Source organism: Erythrolamprus reginae, chromosome 8, assembly GCF_031021105.1.
Source record: "Erythrolamprus reginae isolate rEryReg1 chromosome 8, rEryReg1.hap1, whole genome shotgun sequence".
In the NCBI taxonomy this organism is placed as follows: domain Eukaryota; kingdom Metazoa; phylum Chordata; class Lepidosauria; order Squamata; family Dipsadidae; genus Erythrolamprus; species Erythrolamprus reginae.
Genome location: NC_091957.1, coordinates 57,758,963 through 57,777,689, shown reverse-complemented (window position 1 = coordinate 57,777,689; position 18,727 = coordinate 57,758,963). Strand labels below are relative to the sequence as shown.

The 18,727-nt window shown below is 49.2% G+C and overlaps 1 protein-coding gene across 5 annotated transcripts in view; it reads right to left on the bottom strand.

Moving 5' to 3' along the window:
• MBNL3 (muscleblind like splicing regulator 3) overlaps positions 1-18,727 on the bottom strand; it is a 62,852-nt gene that overhangs the window by 10,036 nt on the left and 34,089 nt on the right. For 4 of the 5 annotated variants that reach the window (XR_011559772.1, XM_070760000.1, XM_070760003.1 and 1 more), the window contains exons 3-8: positions 13,663-13,827; positions 12,253-12,453; positions 10,059-10,295; positions 6,670-6,820; positions 4,864-4,899; positions 834-928 (exon numbers count right to left, since the gene is read on the bottom strand). Coding sequence is in view for 4 of the 5 variants with exons in the window: in XM_070760000.1 (XP_070616101.1) it covers positions 834-928; positions 4,864-4,899; positions 6,670-6,820; positions 10,059-10,295; positions 12,253-12,453; positions 13,663-13,827 (885 nt within the window). In the remaining variant the exon portion in view is untranslated. The remainder of the gene's footprint in view (positions 1-833; positions 929-4,863; positions 4,900-6,669; positions 6,821-10,058; positions 10,296-12,252; positions 12,454-13,662; positions 13,828-18,727) is intronic. The other variant, XM_070760004.1, reaches the window with a different exon arrangement.

Genomic DNA, 18,727 nt, shown 5'->3' with positions numbered 1-18,727 from the left:
GCATACAAATCCAATAAATAAATAAATAAGTGGCTGGCTTTGGAGGGTTGGGAAAGAGGGGGGCTTGTTGTGGGCCTTTGGGGATCGAACCCCCCCATCCTGGAAGGAAGCCTCCCAGCAGGCCAAAACCCTCCAAGTAAAGGGAGGCCGGCCAGCAATCTCCTTTACAGCTGCAGGCAGGCATCTCCTTTGATGCAGTGTTTTGCAACTACGTCAACTTGGAACCTGTGGGGGCAGTTTTATCTCCCAGAGTTCAGCAGCTAGACATTGCAGGCTAGGGGGTTCTGGGAGCTGAGGCCTTCCCCTCTTCTGAGTGGTTGGACTTGAGAAAGGCTGCCCTGGTTATGCAACATTAATGGTCCCAGTGAGCCATCAGGTAATTCTGGGAATGTTCAATACAGCAGTGATGGCAAACCTATGACACGGGGGCCACACGGAGCCATGTCTGCTGGCATGCGAGCCATTGCCCTAGCTCAGCTCCAAAGTGCATGTGTGTGCTGGCCAGCTGATTTTTGGCTCAACAGAGGCTCTGGGAGGGCGTTTTTGGCTTCCAGGCAGCCTCCAGGGGGATGGGGGAGGGCGTGTTTACTCTCCCTCGGCTCCTAGGAAGCCTTTGGAGCCTTGGGAGGGTGAAACACGAGCCTGCTGCCCCCAAACATGCCAGTTGGCGGAGTGTTTCCAGTCCAGTCCAGTGGCCTCAATGGGAGAATCAGGACAAACAACCCCTGACCCATCTGGTCTGCACCCTCCCTGTCCCCGTCTCTACGTGTCCCTAGCGAAACGCACCAGGCCCCTCTGACCCCATGAAAGAAAGCGATCGAAAGGGGGCAAACCTGATTGGCTGTTGCAGTTGCAGCGAAAGGAACGCTGGTGGCGGGTGTAGTTGCTGCAGAGACAGTGGTGGGCGTAGCACCGTGCATCATGGGAACTTTTCGGTAGGGAACCATGGAAGCAACAAAACGGGAGGGTGGAGCGTTTGATGGGACGCAGCGGGGGATGCGCGTCGGGAGTCACAGCGACAAGCCACGGTGACGTCATGGAGGGAGACACCAGGAGGCGGCATGCAACCACACAGCAAAGCAAACAACAGCGTCCGGGTTTGGGGGGGGAGGGGAAGGGGGAGAGAACAAGAAAATAATAATAAGAGAAAAAAAGGGGAAAAAGCCAATTACAATTAAGGAAAACAAAAACTAAAATATTCTCAACACTCAGTAAAACATTTATAAGCAGAACAATGATGTATAGAAGACTCTGGGAGGGGGGGGGCATGGGGTGATCGAAATTTTCCAAAGATGGGCGAGGGAGGAACAAGGAGCCAAACCACATTTTCTCCAGGGGGGAGGGAGGGGGTCTGTGGTCCTCAACCCACTAGGGGAAATGGCAATTACCAGCACGTGGGCAATTACCCATGTTTGGAAAAACAACAGTGCACAGTTTATCTTTCAAAACAGGGTCCTTATGGACCTTGTTTGCCTCTTGGGGGGGGGGGGGGTTCTTTCCGGCTCCCCCCGAAGCCCCTAGTTGCAACTTCTGCTGGTTTCCGCCCCAATGGAGTTGTGGGTGCGGATGCCCCCCATTGCATCTCTACGGGGAATTTTCTCCTGGACCCACCCCAATTTCTGCAACAAGTAGAATATTGGGGGGGGGGGGGGGGGAGAGAAAAATGCCTAATGTCTATAACAGAAAAGAACCAAAATAACAGTATTTTTTCAGAGTATAAGATGCACCTAGACGTTAGAAGTAGACAACAAGGGAAAAAGTATTCTGAACCAAATGGTGTAGTAATATATTGTTTCATAAAATACCAGTGTAGCAGAATACTTTTTACAACCATGTGCACTTTGTACAAACTTCAAACTTGACAAGCTTTAGACTCGTGGCATTTAGCTTTCAGAATTCCTCTTCCGGTCATTCTAGGTGGGGTAATTAGAAGGCAAAAATAGCCCTGTTTTTAGGAAAGTTTTTCTGCAAATATTGGGTGGGCAAGGGAGTGGGAATCCTGCAGGGAGCTGCTGGCAAAAATGCTTCAGTTTTTGTGAAAAATGAGCTGTTTTTCACCCATTTTTTTCACAAAAAAATGGAGGTATTTTGCTATCCCCCAGCACCCAGGAGCTCTCTGCACGATTCCCAGATCCTCTGTCCAAAAATGAGACGAGGGGGCAGGGCTTTGGGACAGCAAAAAATGGCTGCATTCGGTGTGTAAGACACACAGACATTTCCACCCTCCTTTTTTGGGGGGGGTGGGGGGTGGAGGGAAGGTGTCCTTTATATCAGTGCTTCCCAACCTTGGCAACTTGAAGATATTTGGACTTCAACTCCCAGAATTCCCCAGCCAGCATTCACTTGAAGATATTTGGACTTCGCTGGCTGGGGAATTCTGGGAGTTGAAGTCCAAATATCTTCAAGTTGCCAAGGTTGGGAAACACTGCTTTATATTCTGAAAAATATGGAAGACTAAAAATGGCCTGTAGCGCTTAATACAAGACGACCCTTTGGTCATTGTTTTTGGTAGGGTCTTTTGTAAGGTAAGGGATAACAAGGTGGGCTGCAATTTGAGGGGACCAAGGGAAGGGAGGTCCTGAGAGGCCAGGTTAACTTTATGCGGCCAAGCCTTGAGTCTCTCTCTTGACCAGAGGGGGGGGTGGGGGTGAGGGAGAACACAAATACTAGGGTTGGGTGGGGGGGTTGGGGACCCCAGGAGGTCCCTTGGCTGACAACTCAATAAGCCCCTTTAAAGTCTACCTCCTGTCCCAAGGAGCAAAGCAGGGAGAAAGATCAGGTCGCCACAAGCTCCAGAGCCTAAAACTCTTAAAAGGAGGCTTGGCATCCTGGAACGGCACTTTCACCAAATTACTACTTATCCCAGGTTAGGTGGGAGGGACATTAACACACACACACCCCTCTCAAAACCTTCTGGAACTGGTCTCCGAGGTGTTTATATTTTTAGCAAGGGCAAAGTCACTGCCGATTCAATCCACTAACATGCCTCTTGTGGTCTGGAGGAAGGAAGCTCCGTCCCATGACCCAAATTTACATTCTCCGTTGACCTAGTTTGTCAACTTCCACAGCCGGCCTCCTGTTCTCCCTCATTAAGGTTAGTCAAGGGGAAACAGAACACCCAGAAATGAAAATACATACAGTAGAGTCTCGACTATCCAACATTGACGGGTGGGATGATAGTCGGATAGCCGAAAATGTCGGATAATCTGGAAGGTCTAATAAAAGCCTTGAAATCAGGCATGATGGATTTGTGTGAGTTTTCTTAGGACTGGGCTGCATTTTGATAAATCAGATGCTCCTTGGGGGCTGGGGAAAAACACGTTTTGCCTTTATTCAGACACAGGGGCATTATCTCTGTTAGAAAAATATATACAAATGCCAAAATGGGGAGGCAAAACGAAGGCTTTAAGTGTTCAGTGAAGATCACCCAAGAATCCTTCTCTCCCATTAATGCCGGCATGGCTGATTTTCTTTGCTCTGGAAATGATTTAGGATTATGTGGTCTTCTGAAATTTGGCGGCTCCCCTCATCAGTGTTTTAAAAATAGGTGGGGGCCGGGCTGTCCCGGCTTGGATGGATGGACGCCTTCCCCATCGCGGCTGCCATGTTTGGGGTGTGTCTAGGGACGCGGAAATGCCGACAGCCACGCCTCCAAGCAGCTGCCATGTCGGATAATCCGGAATATCGGAGGGGCGATAATTGAGGCTCTACTGAATATAGGTCTGCACTGATAGCAAAACAGACCGACATGAAGAAAACAGCGGTTCTTCATGACTCGTGTTCTCCAGAGGGTTGCTTGCCTGAAGCGCTCTCTTACAGGAGCAGCAGAGGTGCTACGAGTTCATCCCTTTTGCAGGCTGACTCCTCAGCTAGCACCACCGCCACATGTCTCTCCATTAAGCAAGTGAAATAAGAGGACGGAGCAGGACATAGAAAGGAGAAACTGGGGTGTTATTCAGGCTGTTGTGATGATGTATTGGATTATTGTTATATTGTTATATGCGGTTTTATTACTGCTGTTAGCCGCCCCGAGTCTGCGGAGAGGGGCGGCATACAAATCCAATAAATACAAATACAAATGTTGGATTCTGGGAAATAATGTCTCCGAATCTAACGTGGAAGTGGAAATATATCCCAGAATCCAACATGATCAAAACAGCCTGAACAACACCCTCCCTTTCTATGTCCTGCTCCTATCTGGATTAAGACACAACATGGCTGTCGTCTATCCCAGGGGTAGTAGGCAAAGTGGCCTCTTCTATGACTGGTGGACTTCAACTCCCAGAATTCCTAGGCCTATCATGTCAGCTCAGGAATTCTGGGAGTTGGAGTTTACATGTCATAGAAGAGCCAACTTTGCCTACTCCCCCTAGTCTATCCGGAATCGCATCAGAGATTATTATTATTATTTATTAGATTTGTACGCCGCCCCTCTCCTAAGACTCAGAGGTGACATCGCAGCACCACATAGCCCATCAGACTGGGCTACCCGGAAATGTTGGGTCCAAGGGCAAGGGGCATGGAATGGAGTGGATGACACCGTGCCAGCTTTTAAAGAGTTGCACAAAGGCGAGTCGGAGAGACGAGAAGGGGCCACGGAAAGGACTGCTGGGGGGGGGGGGGGACAATGAGGGGGGAAGGTTGAGTTTTAATGCTCTGTTCCACGGGTTTTTATCCTCACGCTTGCCGCACTATAGAGATGTGGAAGAGCACAACCGTTTCAACCTTTGGGAGGCACACCCACCACCCACACGTACAGACACACCCTTCCCGCTCTCCACCCCCCATTCCCCCCCTCCCCGCCCAGTAACCCAAAGGCCTCGTGTCTGTCTTAGGAAAAGGTTGTGGAGAAGAAAAACCTACCAACGTTTGCTGTGGGTGCCATGCACAGCACAGACCCTGCGCGCCATGCAGTGAAGCGTGGAAAAGATGAACAGAAGGGATATTTAGTTAGTGAAAGCCGTCCGTGTGTTAACAGGCACACATTCTGAGTAACACAATATATCTTACCCGGGGGGGGGGGGTTGGTGGTCTCTATGCGACAGGGCCCATAGCCATTTCCCACAACATACTCGGACCCGACGGTAATTGGGCCGTTTAAACTTTAGCGCCGTGGCCAAAGGGGGAAACATATGCTGGGGTTTTTTTACGCAGAGGGTTTGTTCCAGGCCGAGTTCTGAAGCCGCTCCGCTTGATTCGGGAACGGATTTTTTGCAAAGTTTACGCTTTGCCGATTCTGCAGCTCGAAGGCTGCATTGTGGGAGACACGTCCCGAAAGGAGGGAAATGGATGACCGGGTGGGGGAGGGGGGCATCTGCTAGCCGGGCTGGCATTACTGGCACACTGGCAAATGTTTTTATCTCGAAGTTGGAAAGTTTTGGACAGGTCGCATTTCGTTACGCGAGCTGCACAAAACTGGTGGGACCCCTGAATCTTTGCTGAACAGCAGAGTTCCCACCTGGGCTTTCGGCTGCAGGGGAGGGTCTTCCCCGGGAGGGAGGGAGGGGCAGCTATCCAAAAGTGGTGGTGGTGGGGAGGAAACAGGCCTGCCTGTGAAGTTTATTCAGAGCAGGAGAGATCAGTTACTCTTTGAAATGCAAGAAAGCAACTAGATTGAAGAAGCTGCTTGTAGAAGACCAAGACGTTCCCCCCCAAATAGTGACATTCCTGGCCACCCGCTTTCCAAAGAAACCCTGGCTGCTTCCCAACTACAGTGGTGCCTCTACCTAAGAAGGCCTCTACCGACAAACATTTCTAGATAAGAACCAGGTGTTCAAGATTTTTTTTGCCTCTTCTCAAAGAACCATTTTCTACTTAAGAACCCGAGCCTCTAAAACTGTAGCCGGTAAAGGCAGGGAGAAGCCTCCGTGGGGCCTCTCTAGGAATCTCCTGGGAGGAAACAGGGACGAAAAAGGCAGGGAGAAGCCTCCGTGGGGCCTCTCTAGGAATCTCCTGGGAGGAAACAGGGACGAAAAAGGAGGGAAGAAGCCTCTGTTGGGCCTCTCTAGGAATCTCCTGGGAGGAAACAGGGCCGGAAAAGGCGGGGAGAAGCCTCCGTGGGGCCTCTCTAGGAATCTCCTGGGAGGAAACAGGGCCGGAAAAGGCGGGGAGAAGCCTCCGTGGGGCCTCTCTAGGAATCTCCTGGGAGGAAACAGGGCCGGAAAAGGCGGGGAGAAGCCTCCGTGGGGCCTTTCTAGGAATCTCCTGGGAGGAAACAGGGCCGGAAAAGGCGGGAAGAAGCCTCTGTGGGGCCTCTCTAGGAACCTCCTGGGAGGAAACAGGGCCTCCACCCTCCCTGTGGTTTCCCCAATCGGATGCATTATCTGCTTTTCCATTGATTCCTATGGGAAAAATTGCTTCTTCTTACAAACTTTTCTACTTAAGGACCTGGCCACGGAACGAATTAAGTTCGTAAGTAGAGGTACCACTGTAATTCAACTGGAGAGCCTCGACCCCTAAGATTCTTGGAAGGCAGTGAGAGAGGAAGCCCGTTTCTCCTTCCACACCCTCCCTGGTCACCTATGGCTCAGCCAGCACCAGCAAACCGAAGGCTCACAGCAGGGGGGGGGGGTCATGCACAGCTGCTCTGGGCAAAATCTGGGCAGAGACCCTTTGGAGAGTCATATATTGGTGGCCCCACGTCAAAAGAGGCCGAGCCAAGGCACCTACCTGTTGGGATAAAGGCAGGCTGTTGCAACTGCATGTTGGCAAGGGCCTGCTGGTAGTGAAAAACGCTTGGGCTGAAGACTGTGGTGGCACCGTTGTTTTTTTCAAGTGCTGGCCTCTTTGGTAAAGGTTGAAGGGCACCAGGTGGCAATGCCTGCAGAAAGGAACAACCGCAGCCGAGGGAAAGGGGGAGGGAGAGAAAAGGGGGAGGGAGGAAAGAAGGGAAAACAAGGTTTAATGGAAGCAGGCCTGCACCAGGAGAGGCGTCATCCCCTTCAAATCATTTGCAGCTGCTAAGAAACGGGAGATGGGACGGAATTCACCCCTTGACAGTCCAGGCAGCCGGGAGAGGTGAAAACTGTGCCAACGTCAACCAGCGGGCGAGAGATCCTCTTTGCCACCCGTGTCTCAGGTTGCCTTTAAAGCAAACTTAACTGCCATGGCTAAGGTCTTCCCATTCTGAAAGGGTCAGGGCAGGGGGGATTCTGGGAGCTGAGGTTCCCACCTCTGGAGAACGTCTGGGCTGAGTTAAGGGAAAGGAGTAAAAAGCTCCAGAACTGAAGGAGCTCTGCTTGTCTTCTCCTCCACCGCCTTTCTTAGGCTTTGACAGTTAGGAGGCTTTTAAACCCGTCTTAACTTGCTTTTTTTACACAACATTTCAACGGTCAAGGATGCCGCTGGGATTCCCAGGACTGCAGCAGATACCAATGTGGTCACAGTTCGATTTTCCAAGGGAAAAAAGAAGGGGATTTTTTTAAAAAAAAAAGAAAGAAAGAAAGAAAGAAAGAAAGAAAGAAAGAAAGAAAGAAAGAAAGAAAGAGGAATCGAGAACAATTTTCACTTGCCCAGAAACAGTTGCACACAGGTATGGAAGCGACAAATGTGAAAGACAACACACAGGGAACAACTAAACAGCTAAAGTCAGAGAGACGGCTATTAGCAAGGGAATCCCACCCAGAAGCCCCCCTGCCCTGTTTGGGAAACAGATGGACTGGGGAGGGGGGAAATAACTGCCATCAGAGATTCTTTCAAAGCTGAACCTGGACTTTTGAATGTTGGCGGGTAGGTCCCTTCTCCGGGTCCCGTCGACTAAACAATGTTGTTTGGCGGGACCCAGGAAAAGAGCCTTCTCTGTGGCGGCCCTGACCCTCTGGAACCAACTCCCCCCGGAGATCAGAACTGCCCCCACCCTCCTTGCCTTTCTTAAAGTTCTTAAGACCCATGTCTGCCGTCAGGCATGGGGGAACTGAGACATCTCCCCCAGGCCTATACAGTTTATACATGGTATGTTTGTGTGTATGTTTGCTTTTAATAATGGGGTTTTTAGCGTTTTTTTTAATTATTAGATTTGTTCTTACATTATCTTTGTTATTGTTGTGAGCCGTGGAGAGGGGCGGCATACAAATGTAATTAATAATAATAATAATAATAATAATAATAATAATAATAATAAAAAGAAGAAGAAGAAACGGATTTTCAATTCCAGCAGAATGTGAGGGGTTTTTGTCCCCCAATCTTAGGGGCCTGCTAAAGAATACGGACCAAAACATCCCATTGGAACCCTGTTGTTCCTCGTGTGGTGGGCAGTCCCAGAAAAGAAAAGGGAGGGAGGGAGGGAGAGGGGGAAATGAGTAAATCAGGTGCTCCATGCAATCTAAAGGAGGGTCACACGCAAAGCTCCAAGTACCAGGTCAAAGTTTGCCTCCAGGGGTCGCTTCTGTGATCGGAGAGCTGGCTGAGTCTTAATTAGCAGGCAGCGAGCACATGGCGGTATTGAGGAAGGGGGGTTGAAGCACAAGACAAAAAACAGCAAGCAGAGATGTGTCAAAAGGAGAGAAGGTGGAGAGAAGGAAAAATAAAGTAAAATGAATGCAGTTATCACAGTCATTGAAAAACAAAACGAAACCAAAAAAAATTCAGACAACAAAGCATGCATCACAGATAGGTCTGCAACAGTTAAAAAGGAGGAAGAATAGCTACGGGGAGGGGGGTTTTGGGGAGGGGGGGAGAACCCCCACCGCCTCCCCTGGAAAGCAGGAGCCTTAGCGCCCCCCCCCCCCATTTTCACAAGTAAGGCAACAGGGGGAAGGCCGGTAGGATCGGACGTTTCATTCACTCAGGGGAACGAAAGCCGCAACAGGGCACAAGCTCCACCCCTTCCGCGGTGAGGGTGACATCACGGGGCGTGTGGAAAATGAGGGGCGGAGCTTCCATCCTGATGACGCTTCCGTCTCAAATCTGCTCTGAATAGGGAGACCTTTTTGCTGAAGGATTCGCACTAGGGCAGTGTTTCCCAACCTTGGGAACTTGAAGATATTTGGACTTCAACTCCCAGAATTCCTAGGGAGGGATCTGCACTAGGGATCCCTGGACTCTAAACCTATTCTGCGAAATAGTTTGGCCCCGGGCTTCCTAATAGAAAGTCTCTGTAATGTGCAAACCCCCCCCCACCCATTTTCTGCATTGTCCATGGTCACCCATCCCATTCGTGTCCAACCTTGGTAACCTTTTAAGACTTATAGGCTTCCAACTCCCAGAATTCCCCAGTCAGCATAGCTACCTGAGGAATTCTGGGAGTTGAAGTCCACAAGTCTTAAAAATTGGCAAGTTTGAAGGCCTCTGATGTAAACACTGCTCAGAGTGAAACCAACTTTTCCTGAGTCTTTTTCATGCCATGACTCAGGTAGAGACAAGGCTCGAAAGACACACACACACACACACCCTGGGGCACACACACGTTGGTGTGAAGGGAGTCATGCCTCCCGTTCTTTTCAGCTTTGACTTCCTGATCCCTGATTTATATTAATTAAAATGTATTTGTTATTTATTTACTAAATTTAACTCCCAGAGGATTCTGGCTGGCTTAACAACACAATAAAATATTAAAAACATCGTAAGTATCAAAATAATTAAAACCCATACATATTATTCCATGGCCGGATCTCGCCGATTACAACTGCGAGCTCAACGGCTCCAGGCCTGCCGGAAAAGGGTTTAACTGCTTTTCGGAAAGCCAATAGGGTGGGGGCAGTCCTGACCTCCAGAAGTAACTGATTCCAGAGATCCGGGGCAGCCACAGATAAGGCCCTCTGACACAGACCCGCCAGCTGACACTGTTTAGCTGACGGGACCTGGAGGAGACCAACTCTGTGGGATCTCACCGGGAGTTGTGTGGCAGAGGGGGGTTTCCTGATACAAAAGGATTTGCTTTCTGGGTCCTTCTATCTGTGGGGCTTCTTTCTAAACGAGGGGGCTGAACTGGAGATTGTGGGAGGGTGACTCTCTTAAAAAGGAGAAGGGGGAACCCCCCCCCCCCAAACTCCCTCCCCTGCCCATGCTTGGTGGGACAACACAACATTCAGCCAAGTGACCGGCAGAGGCGGCTCCCTTACCATTGCGGCTGCAGCGGTCTGATTCACCTGGTGCTGAGCTGCCTTGATCTTCGCTTGCAAATGCGCAGGGGGGTGAAAGTACTTGCATTTCTCCCGGGAGCACCGGCCTTTGATGTAGTCCATGCACACCGTGACCGTGTTTTCGTTCGTGTCAATCATGGCAATGTCGATCGGGTGAGCGTAGCGGCAGTCGTTCTCGCCCCGCGTGCAATTCCCCCGCTGAAATTCCCGGCACACCTGGAAAGGCAGAGGAGGGGGGGATTCAAGGGTGGGATGATGTACAGCGGTACCACTGCTTAAGAACCTGATTCGTTCCGTGACCAGGTTCTTAAGAAGAAAAGTTTGTAAGAAGAAGCCATTTTTCCCATGGGAATCAATGTGAAAGCAAATAATGCGTGCAAACCCATTGGGAAAGAAAGAAAAGCTCGGAATTTGGGTGGGAGGAGGAGGAGGAGGAAGAGGAGGAGGAAGAGGAGGACAGTTGCTGAAGAAGGAAGAAGATGAGGTGAGGGGAGTGAAAAAAATCCAAAACTTTAAGGCTTAAAAAAAAAAAGGAGGGACTCTGAGGCGGCGAGGAGGAGCACACTGCGCCAGAAAGAGAAACCCAGGGGGAATGGCATGAAATTGCCCTTCATGGCATCGGACCAGAATATCTCCGGGACCACCTTCTGCCCCATGAATCCCAGCGGCCGATTAGGTCCCACAGAGTGGGGCTTCTCCGGGTCCAGTCGACTAAACAATGTTGTCTGGCGGGACCCAGGGGAAGAGCCTTCTCTGTGGCGGCCCCAACCCTCTGCAATCAACTCCCCCCCGGAGATTAAAACTGCCCCCACCCTCCTCGCATTTTCTAAGCTATTAAAAACTCATCTCTGCCGCCAGGCATGGGGAAACTAACACACACCCCAATTGTCAAGGTTGGTATGTGGTTTGATTGGGTTGTGTGATTATTTTATTTTATTATATAAGGGCTTTAAATTGTATTTTTAAAAATTGGATTTGTACACTGTTTATGCTGTTGTGAGCCGCCCCGAGTCCTCAGAGAGGGGCGGCAAACAAATCTAATAAATTATTATGATTAATTATTATTATTATTAAACTGGCCGGGCCTTCGTGCCGCTCTCAAATTTCCTGGGAAATTTTTCCAGGCTCAGGTTCTTAAGTAGAAAATGGTTCTTAAGAGGAGGCAAAAAAAATCTTGAACACCCGGTTCTTATCTAGAAAAGTTCTTAAGTAGAGGTGTTCTTAGGTAGAAGTATCACTGTGTCCTGCTGCCCCCCACGATTGCTCTGTCAGGTATGTATGACTTGGGGTGGGTGGGGGGGAAGAAGCATATCAATTGGCAATATAGAAAGAGAGACTGCAACAGTGCGTGGAAATGGCCTTGGGAGGCGGAGGGGGCCACATTCGGACAAGAGGCAGCTGAGCCTGGAACTCGGGGAAAAGGAACCCTGCATCTGAGTCTTGTGTTCAGAAGTGTTCGGAAACTCCAGATTGTGCAGAATGCAGCCGCGAGAGCCATCGTGGGGGCTTCCTAGATTCGCCCACATTTCTGCAACACTCCGCGGCCTGCACTGGCTGCCGATCGGTTTCCGGTCACAATTCAAAGTGTTGGTCATGACCTTTAAAGCCCTACATGGCTTTGGACCAGACTACCTCCGGAACCGCCTGCTACCGCACGAATCCCAGCAACCGATAAGGTCCCACAGAGTTGGCCTTCTCCGGGTCCCATCGACCAAACAATGTCGTTTGGTGGGCCCCAGGGGAAGAGCCTTCTCTGTGGCGGCCCCGGCCCTCTGGAATCAACTCCCCCCAGAGATTAGAACGGCCCCCACCCTCCTTGTCTTTCGCAAACTACTCAAGACCCACCTTTGTCGCCAGGCATGGGAGAGTTAATATTTTCCTTCCCCTAGGCCATTACAAGTTATGCATGGTATGTTTGTGTGTATGTTTGGTTTTTATAATTAGGGTTTTTAGTTGTTTTATTAAATTGGATTGTTACATGTTTTTTTTATCATTGTTGTTAGCCGCCCCAAGTCTGCGGAGAGGGACGGCATACAAATCCAATAAATAAATAAATGCTGACAGTTCTGTGTTAGCAAAAGCTTCAGCAGAGAAGGATTGAGGGGTGGTGATTTCTGACCGTCTCCAAATGGGTGAAGAGTGCGGTCAGGCGATAGGGAAAGCGAGTGCCTACCTCTAATTTATCTGTCCTCATGAGTTTCTGCCCCGCGGTGCCACCGGGTACTGAAACCGCAGGGTTGCTGGACACCAGGACGGGTGTGTTTGGTAAGAGCTCTGCAGGCATCAAGCCCATCCCTGGAGAAACGTGGCTTAAGTAGGGGCTGAACGCCATGGTGGGGCTGGTTGCAAGCGAAGGAGTCACGGGAAACGTCGTCTGTTGGGGAGGAACAAGCAAAAGACGGGCTGTCATCAGATAAACAGAGTTGGAAGGGACCTTGGAGGTCATCTAGTCCATCCCTCCCCCCCCCAACCACTGAGCAAACGGTCATCTATCAATATTCATGTACAGGCCTCCACCATCCATTCCTTCCCTGGTCATTTAGCAGAGCTGACCCACCATGCTGCTTTCACCCAACGCTCAGATGTTCTGGGGTCATTTGATTTCTGTGCCTGCTCTTATGGATGCCACAGATCGGAAGTTATATCTCCTATATCTTTTTTTCTATTCCTATATCCTTTCTCTATTCTTTCATTGATATATTTTATTCCTGTATCTTATTCCTATAGCCTATATCTTTATTCCTATATTTTATTAGTAGCAGTAGATGCTTGGAACAAACTTCCAGCAGACGTGGTTGGTCAATCCACAGTCACTGAATGTAAACATGCCTGGGATAAACATAGATCCATCCTAAGATAAAATACAAAAAATAGTATAAAGGCAGACGAGATTGACCAGGAGGTCTTTTTCTGCCATCAGTCTTCTATGTTTCTATTCCTATATCTCTTCTATTCTTTCTCTGATATATTTTACTACGGGTATATCCTCTATAACCTCCACTGTGTATTGGACAAAATAAATAAAATAAAATAAATAAAATATTCTTGTCCGTGTGGACAGGACACAGCCCAGGAAACTAACACCCAAGCCTACAAAGTCAGAATGTTGGGGTCTCTTGGACAAAATCGCCCCCGAATCTTGTGGTGCTCAAAGGACCGTCTGATTTATGAGGGCAGAATTTATTTTTTTTCTTTTTTGGGTAGGTGGGGCTTGTAACGCATGGCCCACTGTCCTGAAATAACCTGGGTGGGTAGGTGGAGTACAATAACTTTAGATCTCGTGGCTAAAGTGCCAGTTTTGAATGCTGATGTTGGGCTTTTGGGGGAAGGTCGGGGATTCTGCTGATGTTCCGCCCGCTCCAGTGCGTTTCCCCACCTTGAAGTCACCGACACAATTTTGCGAGCTGGTGTTGCGAACTCCCTGATCGATGCGACCTGTGCGGTCCAGGAGTTATCACCTTGCTTCATCTTGACTTTGTTGGAAACGCCCACAGGCCCTACCTGACCTCTACCCTTTCTATCCCAAGAATCCCACCCACCCCCCGCCCCTGAGCCGGACCAAAGAATGACTCCTGTCACTTACAATCGGCTGCAGCTGGGCTCCAGGGACCATGAACTGCATTTGCTGTGCAAACATGGCAGCGGCTGTCTTTTGCTGGATCAAGTTGTTGCGCCCGTTGATTTCAAGTTGCGTTTTTAAGTGTGGCGGAGGGTGAAGGTATTTGCAGTTTTCTCGAGTGCACCGACCCTAGGAGGTTTGGAGGGGGGGGGGGGGAGGAAAAGCACAACTTCAGAAGCAGAATCCCTTGACAGATCAGGATAACCAAACAATGTCGTTTGGCGGGTCCCAGGGGAAGAGCCTTCTCTGTGGCGGCCCCGACCCTCTGGAACCAGCTCCCCCCTGAGATTAGAACAGCCCCCACCCTCCTTGCCTTTCGCAAACTCCTTAAGACCCACCTCTGTCGTCAGGCATGGGGGAATTGAAATATCTTCCCCAGGCCTATACTGTTTATGTATGGTATGTTGTGTGAATGTTTTTTAAATTATGGGTTTTTAGCTTTCTAATTATTGAATTTGTATTTTACACTGTTTTTCTGTTTCTGTTGTGAGCCGCCCCGAGTCTGCGGAGAGGGGCGGCATACAAATTAAATAAACAAACAAACAAACAAACAAACAAACTTCAACTCCCAGAATTCCTCCTGTCAGCCATGAATTCTGGGGGGTGGTCCACTGTCTTCAACTGGTCAAGGCTGAGCTTATGGACACCTCAGCCCTGCACATAGGTAACACGGCTCCCCAGCCAAGTTTAAAATAAACCCTCTTGAGATATTGTGAAAATATGCCACCAACTTCTCAAGCAACCAAGTTCCGGAGCCAAGATTTTAGTGGGAACATGCGTTGTTTTAATTGGCAACTCCGCAGAACATTCTATCAGCTTGGTGGTGCCATGTGGCAGGAGGGGAGAGGGCAGGACGCACCACAGACTGGAGGAGGGGGAAGGGGGGATTTTAGCTTCCAGAGGGCAGGACCCTTCCTTGAATCAGCAGGCTAGAATGAAAAAACACGGTCCCATCTGTTGACTGAAAGGTGTTAGTAAGTCCCAAGTCTAAGAAAAGTATGTGCGTGAGTGCCTTGTGTTTGACTTGTCTTTCTTTAATCAAATTCTTGTTTTTTTTATTAATAGAGAGTATGTGGTGTAATGGTTAGGGTTCTACACAAGGACTGGAAAAAAGTAGAGGAAGGAATATTTTATAGGTCATAGAAACATAGAAGACTGGCAGCAGGAAAAGACCTCATGATCCATCTAGTCTGCCCTGATACTATTTCCTGTATTTTATCTTAGGATGGATCTATGTTTATCCCAGGCATGTTTCAATTCAGTTCCTGAGGATTCTTCCTTCCTTCTCTTTCTTTCCTTCCTTCTTTTCCTTCCTTCCTTCCTTCCTTCGCTTTCCTTCTTTATTTCCTTCCTCCCTTCCTCATTTATAGAAACATAGAAGACTGACGACAGAAAAAGACCTCATGGTCCATCTCGTCTGCCCTGATACTATTTCCTGTATTTTATCTTAGGATGGATCTATGTTTATCCCAGGCATGTTTACATTCAGTGACTGTGGATTTACCAACCACGTCTGCTGGAAGTTTGTTCCAAGGATCTACTACTCTTTCAGTCAAATAATATTTTCTCATGTCGCTTTTGATCTTTCCCCCAGCTAACTTCAGATTGTGTCATGAAAACTCAAGTGGACTTTTTCCAAGGAGTCTAAAAGCCACCAGGGAAGAATCCCCATAACTTACTGGGTATTAAAGGCGAGCCCTGTTTATAGTGGAATTAAGATTTTCCTCAAAAATGCAACAAGCTCACCACTCCTGCCTTTGGGAAGGGCCCTCAGATGGCCTGGCTTCCACTGGACTCTTGTTTGGCCACAGACATCTCTGCCATCAGGCTGATATCATGGTTCCATAAAACAAGAGAGCCTCGGTGGTGCAGTGGTTGGAGTGCAGGACTGCAAGCTGCTTCTGCTGATCACCGGCTGCCCAGTAGGCCCCAGGTTGACTCAGCCTTCCGTCCTTCCAAAGTCGGTAAAATGAGGACCCAGATTGTTGGGGGCAAGAGGCTGAGTCTCTGTCAACCGCTTAGAGAGGGCTGGAAAGCAGCACATAAGTCTAAATGCCATTGCTGTAAGTAATTCCAAGGGCAAGGCCACCGTTTCTGCAACTCTCCTACGCAGCCTCTCAACTGCAGTGGGGAAAGGAAGGGCTGCCCCCTCTCCTGTGACCAACACACGGCTTTTCCAGGGACAAATCTCTTAATCCCATTCTGCAATTCTCCCTGAAGGTCACCTGGGGATGGCGGCACTGCTGCCCCTGAGGTTGGCTACGAGCATCGCAAGGGCACAGTCGCTGGCCACAGGGGCTGCAGGGCAGAGAATCGGTGCGGCTTTTATGGGGGCGGCAGAAGGTTCTAGCCCAGGGAAGCCGGGCCTGCCTGAATTGGAGATGTTAAGGGGGCCCACATCTGAATGCCAACAGAGGCCTTCCTTCCTTCCTCCCTCCCTCTCTCCTTCCTTCCCTTCTTCCTTCCTTCCCTCCCTCCTTCCCTCCCTCTCTCCTTCCCTCCCTCTCTCTTTCCTTCCCTCCTTCCCCCCCCCTCTCCTTCCTTCCTTCCTCCCTCCCTCCCTCCTTCCTTCAACTTCTATGCCGCCCTCCTCAAAGCAATTCAGGGCGGTGTACAGCATTGTAAATGCAGAGAATATATGTGAAGATTATTTTAAAATGACATATACAAAATTAATAAAAATTCTTTTAAAAAACCTTGTACAGTCATCCACATTCATACAATTCACTCATTCATATCGGCCGGGGACAATCTCATCACTCATGGTCTCCATGCCCACCAGCAGAGGTAGGTCTTCAGAGCTTTGTGAAAAACCAGGGAGGGAGGGGTCAGTACGAATCTCCGGAGGGAGTTCGTTCCAGAGGGCCGGGGCCGCCACAGAGAAGGCTCTTCCCTTAGGCCCCGCCAGGCAACATTGTCTGGCCAATGGGGCCTGGAGAAGGCCGACTGTGTGGGGCCTAACCGGCCATTGGGATGCATGCGGCAGAGGGCGGTCCTGCCTTCTTGACATTTTGGAAGCAGACACACACACACAACACAAAACACTAGTGATTTCAGCTTTTAGAGCAGGTGTCCTATTAATGATCACTACACTGAGAATGACAACGCGCCTTTTAGAGGAAGCACATGCAAGGGGGGCATAACTCAGAGGAAGCCCCCTCCTCCTGCTCCTGCGGCAGAGTTTGGGGTGCCAATTCCTCCGCTCCCGGGGAGCCCACCAGAAAAAGGCCCAAAGAAAGAGAAGACCTCTCCAAAGAGCCCTATGTCACTGAAGGGACAGGTTGCGGAAATCGTTAAGGGCCAACGTGTGTTTGTGTTGTCACATAATTTAGGAAAAACCAACTGCTTTAATTAACATAAAGACCTCCTGGACTTAAAAATAACAATCCATATGAGCTGACAATTTGTTTTCAATCTGGGAAAGGAATCCAGGCCAAGGAATGTACTGCATTTTTAAAATAGCTTCCTTCAGATTGCAGGAGGTGACTCGATCCTTTGATTTTAGCCAGGCCTGCAAACAGAAGGATAGGAAAGAGCTCATGGGCCCTTCCTTTTTTTTTGGGGGGGGGGGGGGGGGGATTGTTTCCTTTGGAGGTTGGGAACAGCTATAGACGACTGGCTAAATAGGATAACAAAACTTCTGGAAAGGTTAGCAATTATTTGGGATGTACCATAAAAGAAATCTGGATTGTAATATGAATCAAAACAGCCTTCCACAGCAATGCAGTTACCCACTAGAAGAGAAAACAGTGGAACTTTCCCAGCCTGGGCAACGAAGGAAGATGTTCTAGGACTAAAGTCAGCCAAGAAAACTTTCCTGCAGCAAGGAAGCTGAACTTAAAATTACTTTCTAATCGTGCCGATTCAGCTGGACGGAAGGAAAGGGATAGAGATTAATAGGCCAAAAACTAACTTGCAGAAAGGGGTTGCCAAGAAGTGGGTTGCATGGGGGACATTTAGAGGTAGAATCGTAGAGTTCTCCAGGCAAGGAATTAAAATCCTCCAGTTTAAAATCCGGTTTACACCTATGGCAGAAATCAGAGGAGAAACGAGCCTTGCCAACGTGAAGACTGCCCTGGATAAGTGTGGTTGGCTTTTTAAAAAAAAACAAAACTTCTGCACACACACACAAAACCTTTGCATGCCATTCTTTCTTGCTGGAGTTTAATAGAAACACAGAAGATTGACGGCAGAAAAAGGCCTCCTGGTCCATCTCGTCTGCCCTTATGCTATTTCCTGTATTTATGTCTTAGGATGGATCTAGGTTTCTCCCAGGCATGTTTAAATTCAGTTTCTGTGGATTGACCAACCACGTCTGCTGGAGGTTTGTTCCAAGCATCTACTCCTCTTCCAGTAAAATAATATTTTCTCACGTTGCTTTTGATCTTTCCCCCAACTAATCTCAATTTCACCTGGTGCACCTGTTGCGGCCCTATCTGGACCGGGGGTCACTGCTCACAGTCACTCATGCCCTCATCACCTCGAGGCTCGACTACTGTAACCCTCTCTACATGGGGCTGCCTTTGAAGAGTGTTCGGAGACTCCAGATCGTGCAGAATGCAGCTGCGAGAGCAGTCATGGGCTTCCCTAAATATGCCCATGTTACTCCAACACTCTGCAGTCTGCATTGGTTGCCAATCAGTTTCCGGTCACAATTCAAAGTGTTGGTTATGACCTATAAAGCCCTACATGGCACCGGGCCAGGTTACCTCCGGGACCACCTTCTGCCGCACGAATCCCATCGACCAGTCAGGTCCCACAGAGTGGATCTTCTCCGGGTCCCGTCAACTAAACAATGTCGTTTGGCGGGACCCAGGGGAAGAGCCTTCTCTGTGGCGGCCCCGGCCCTCTGGAACCAACTCCCCCCAGAGATTAGAATTGCCCCCACCCTTCTTGCCTCCCGTAAGCTTCTTAAAACCCACCTCTGTCGTCAGGCATGGGGGAATTAAGATATTCTTTCCCCCCAGGCTTCCACAATTTATGAATGGTATGTTCGTATGTATGATGGTTTTAAAATAAGGGTTTTTAG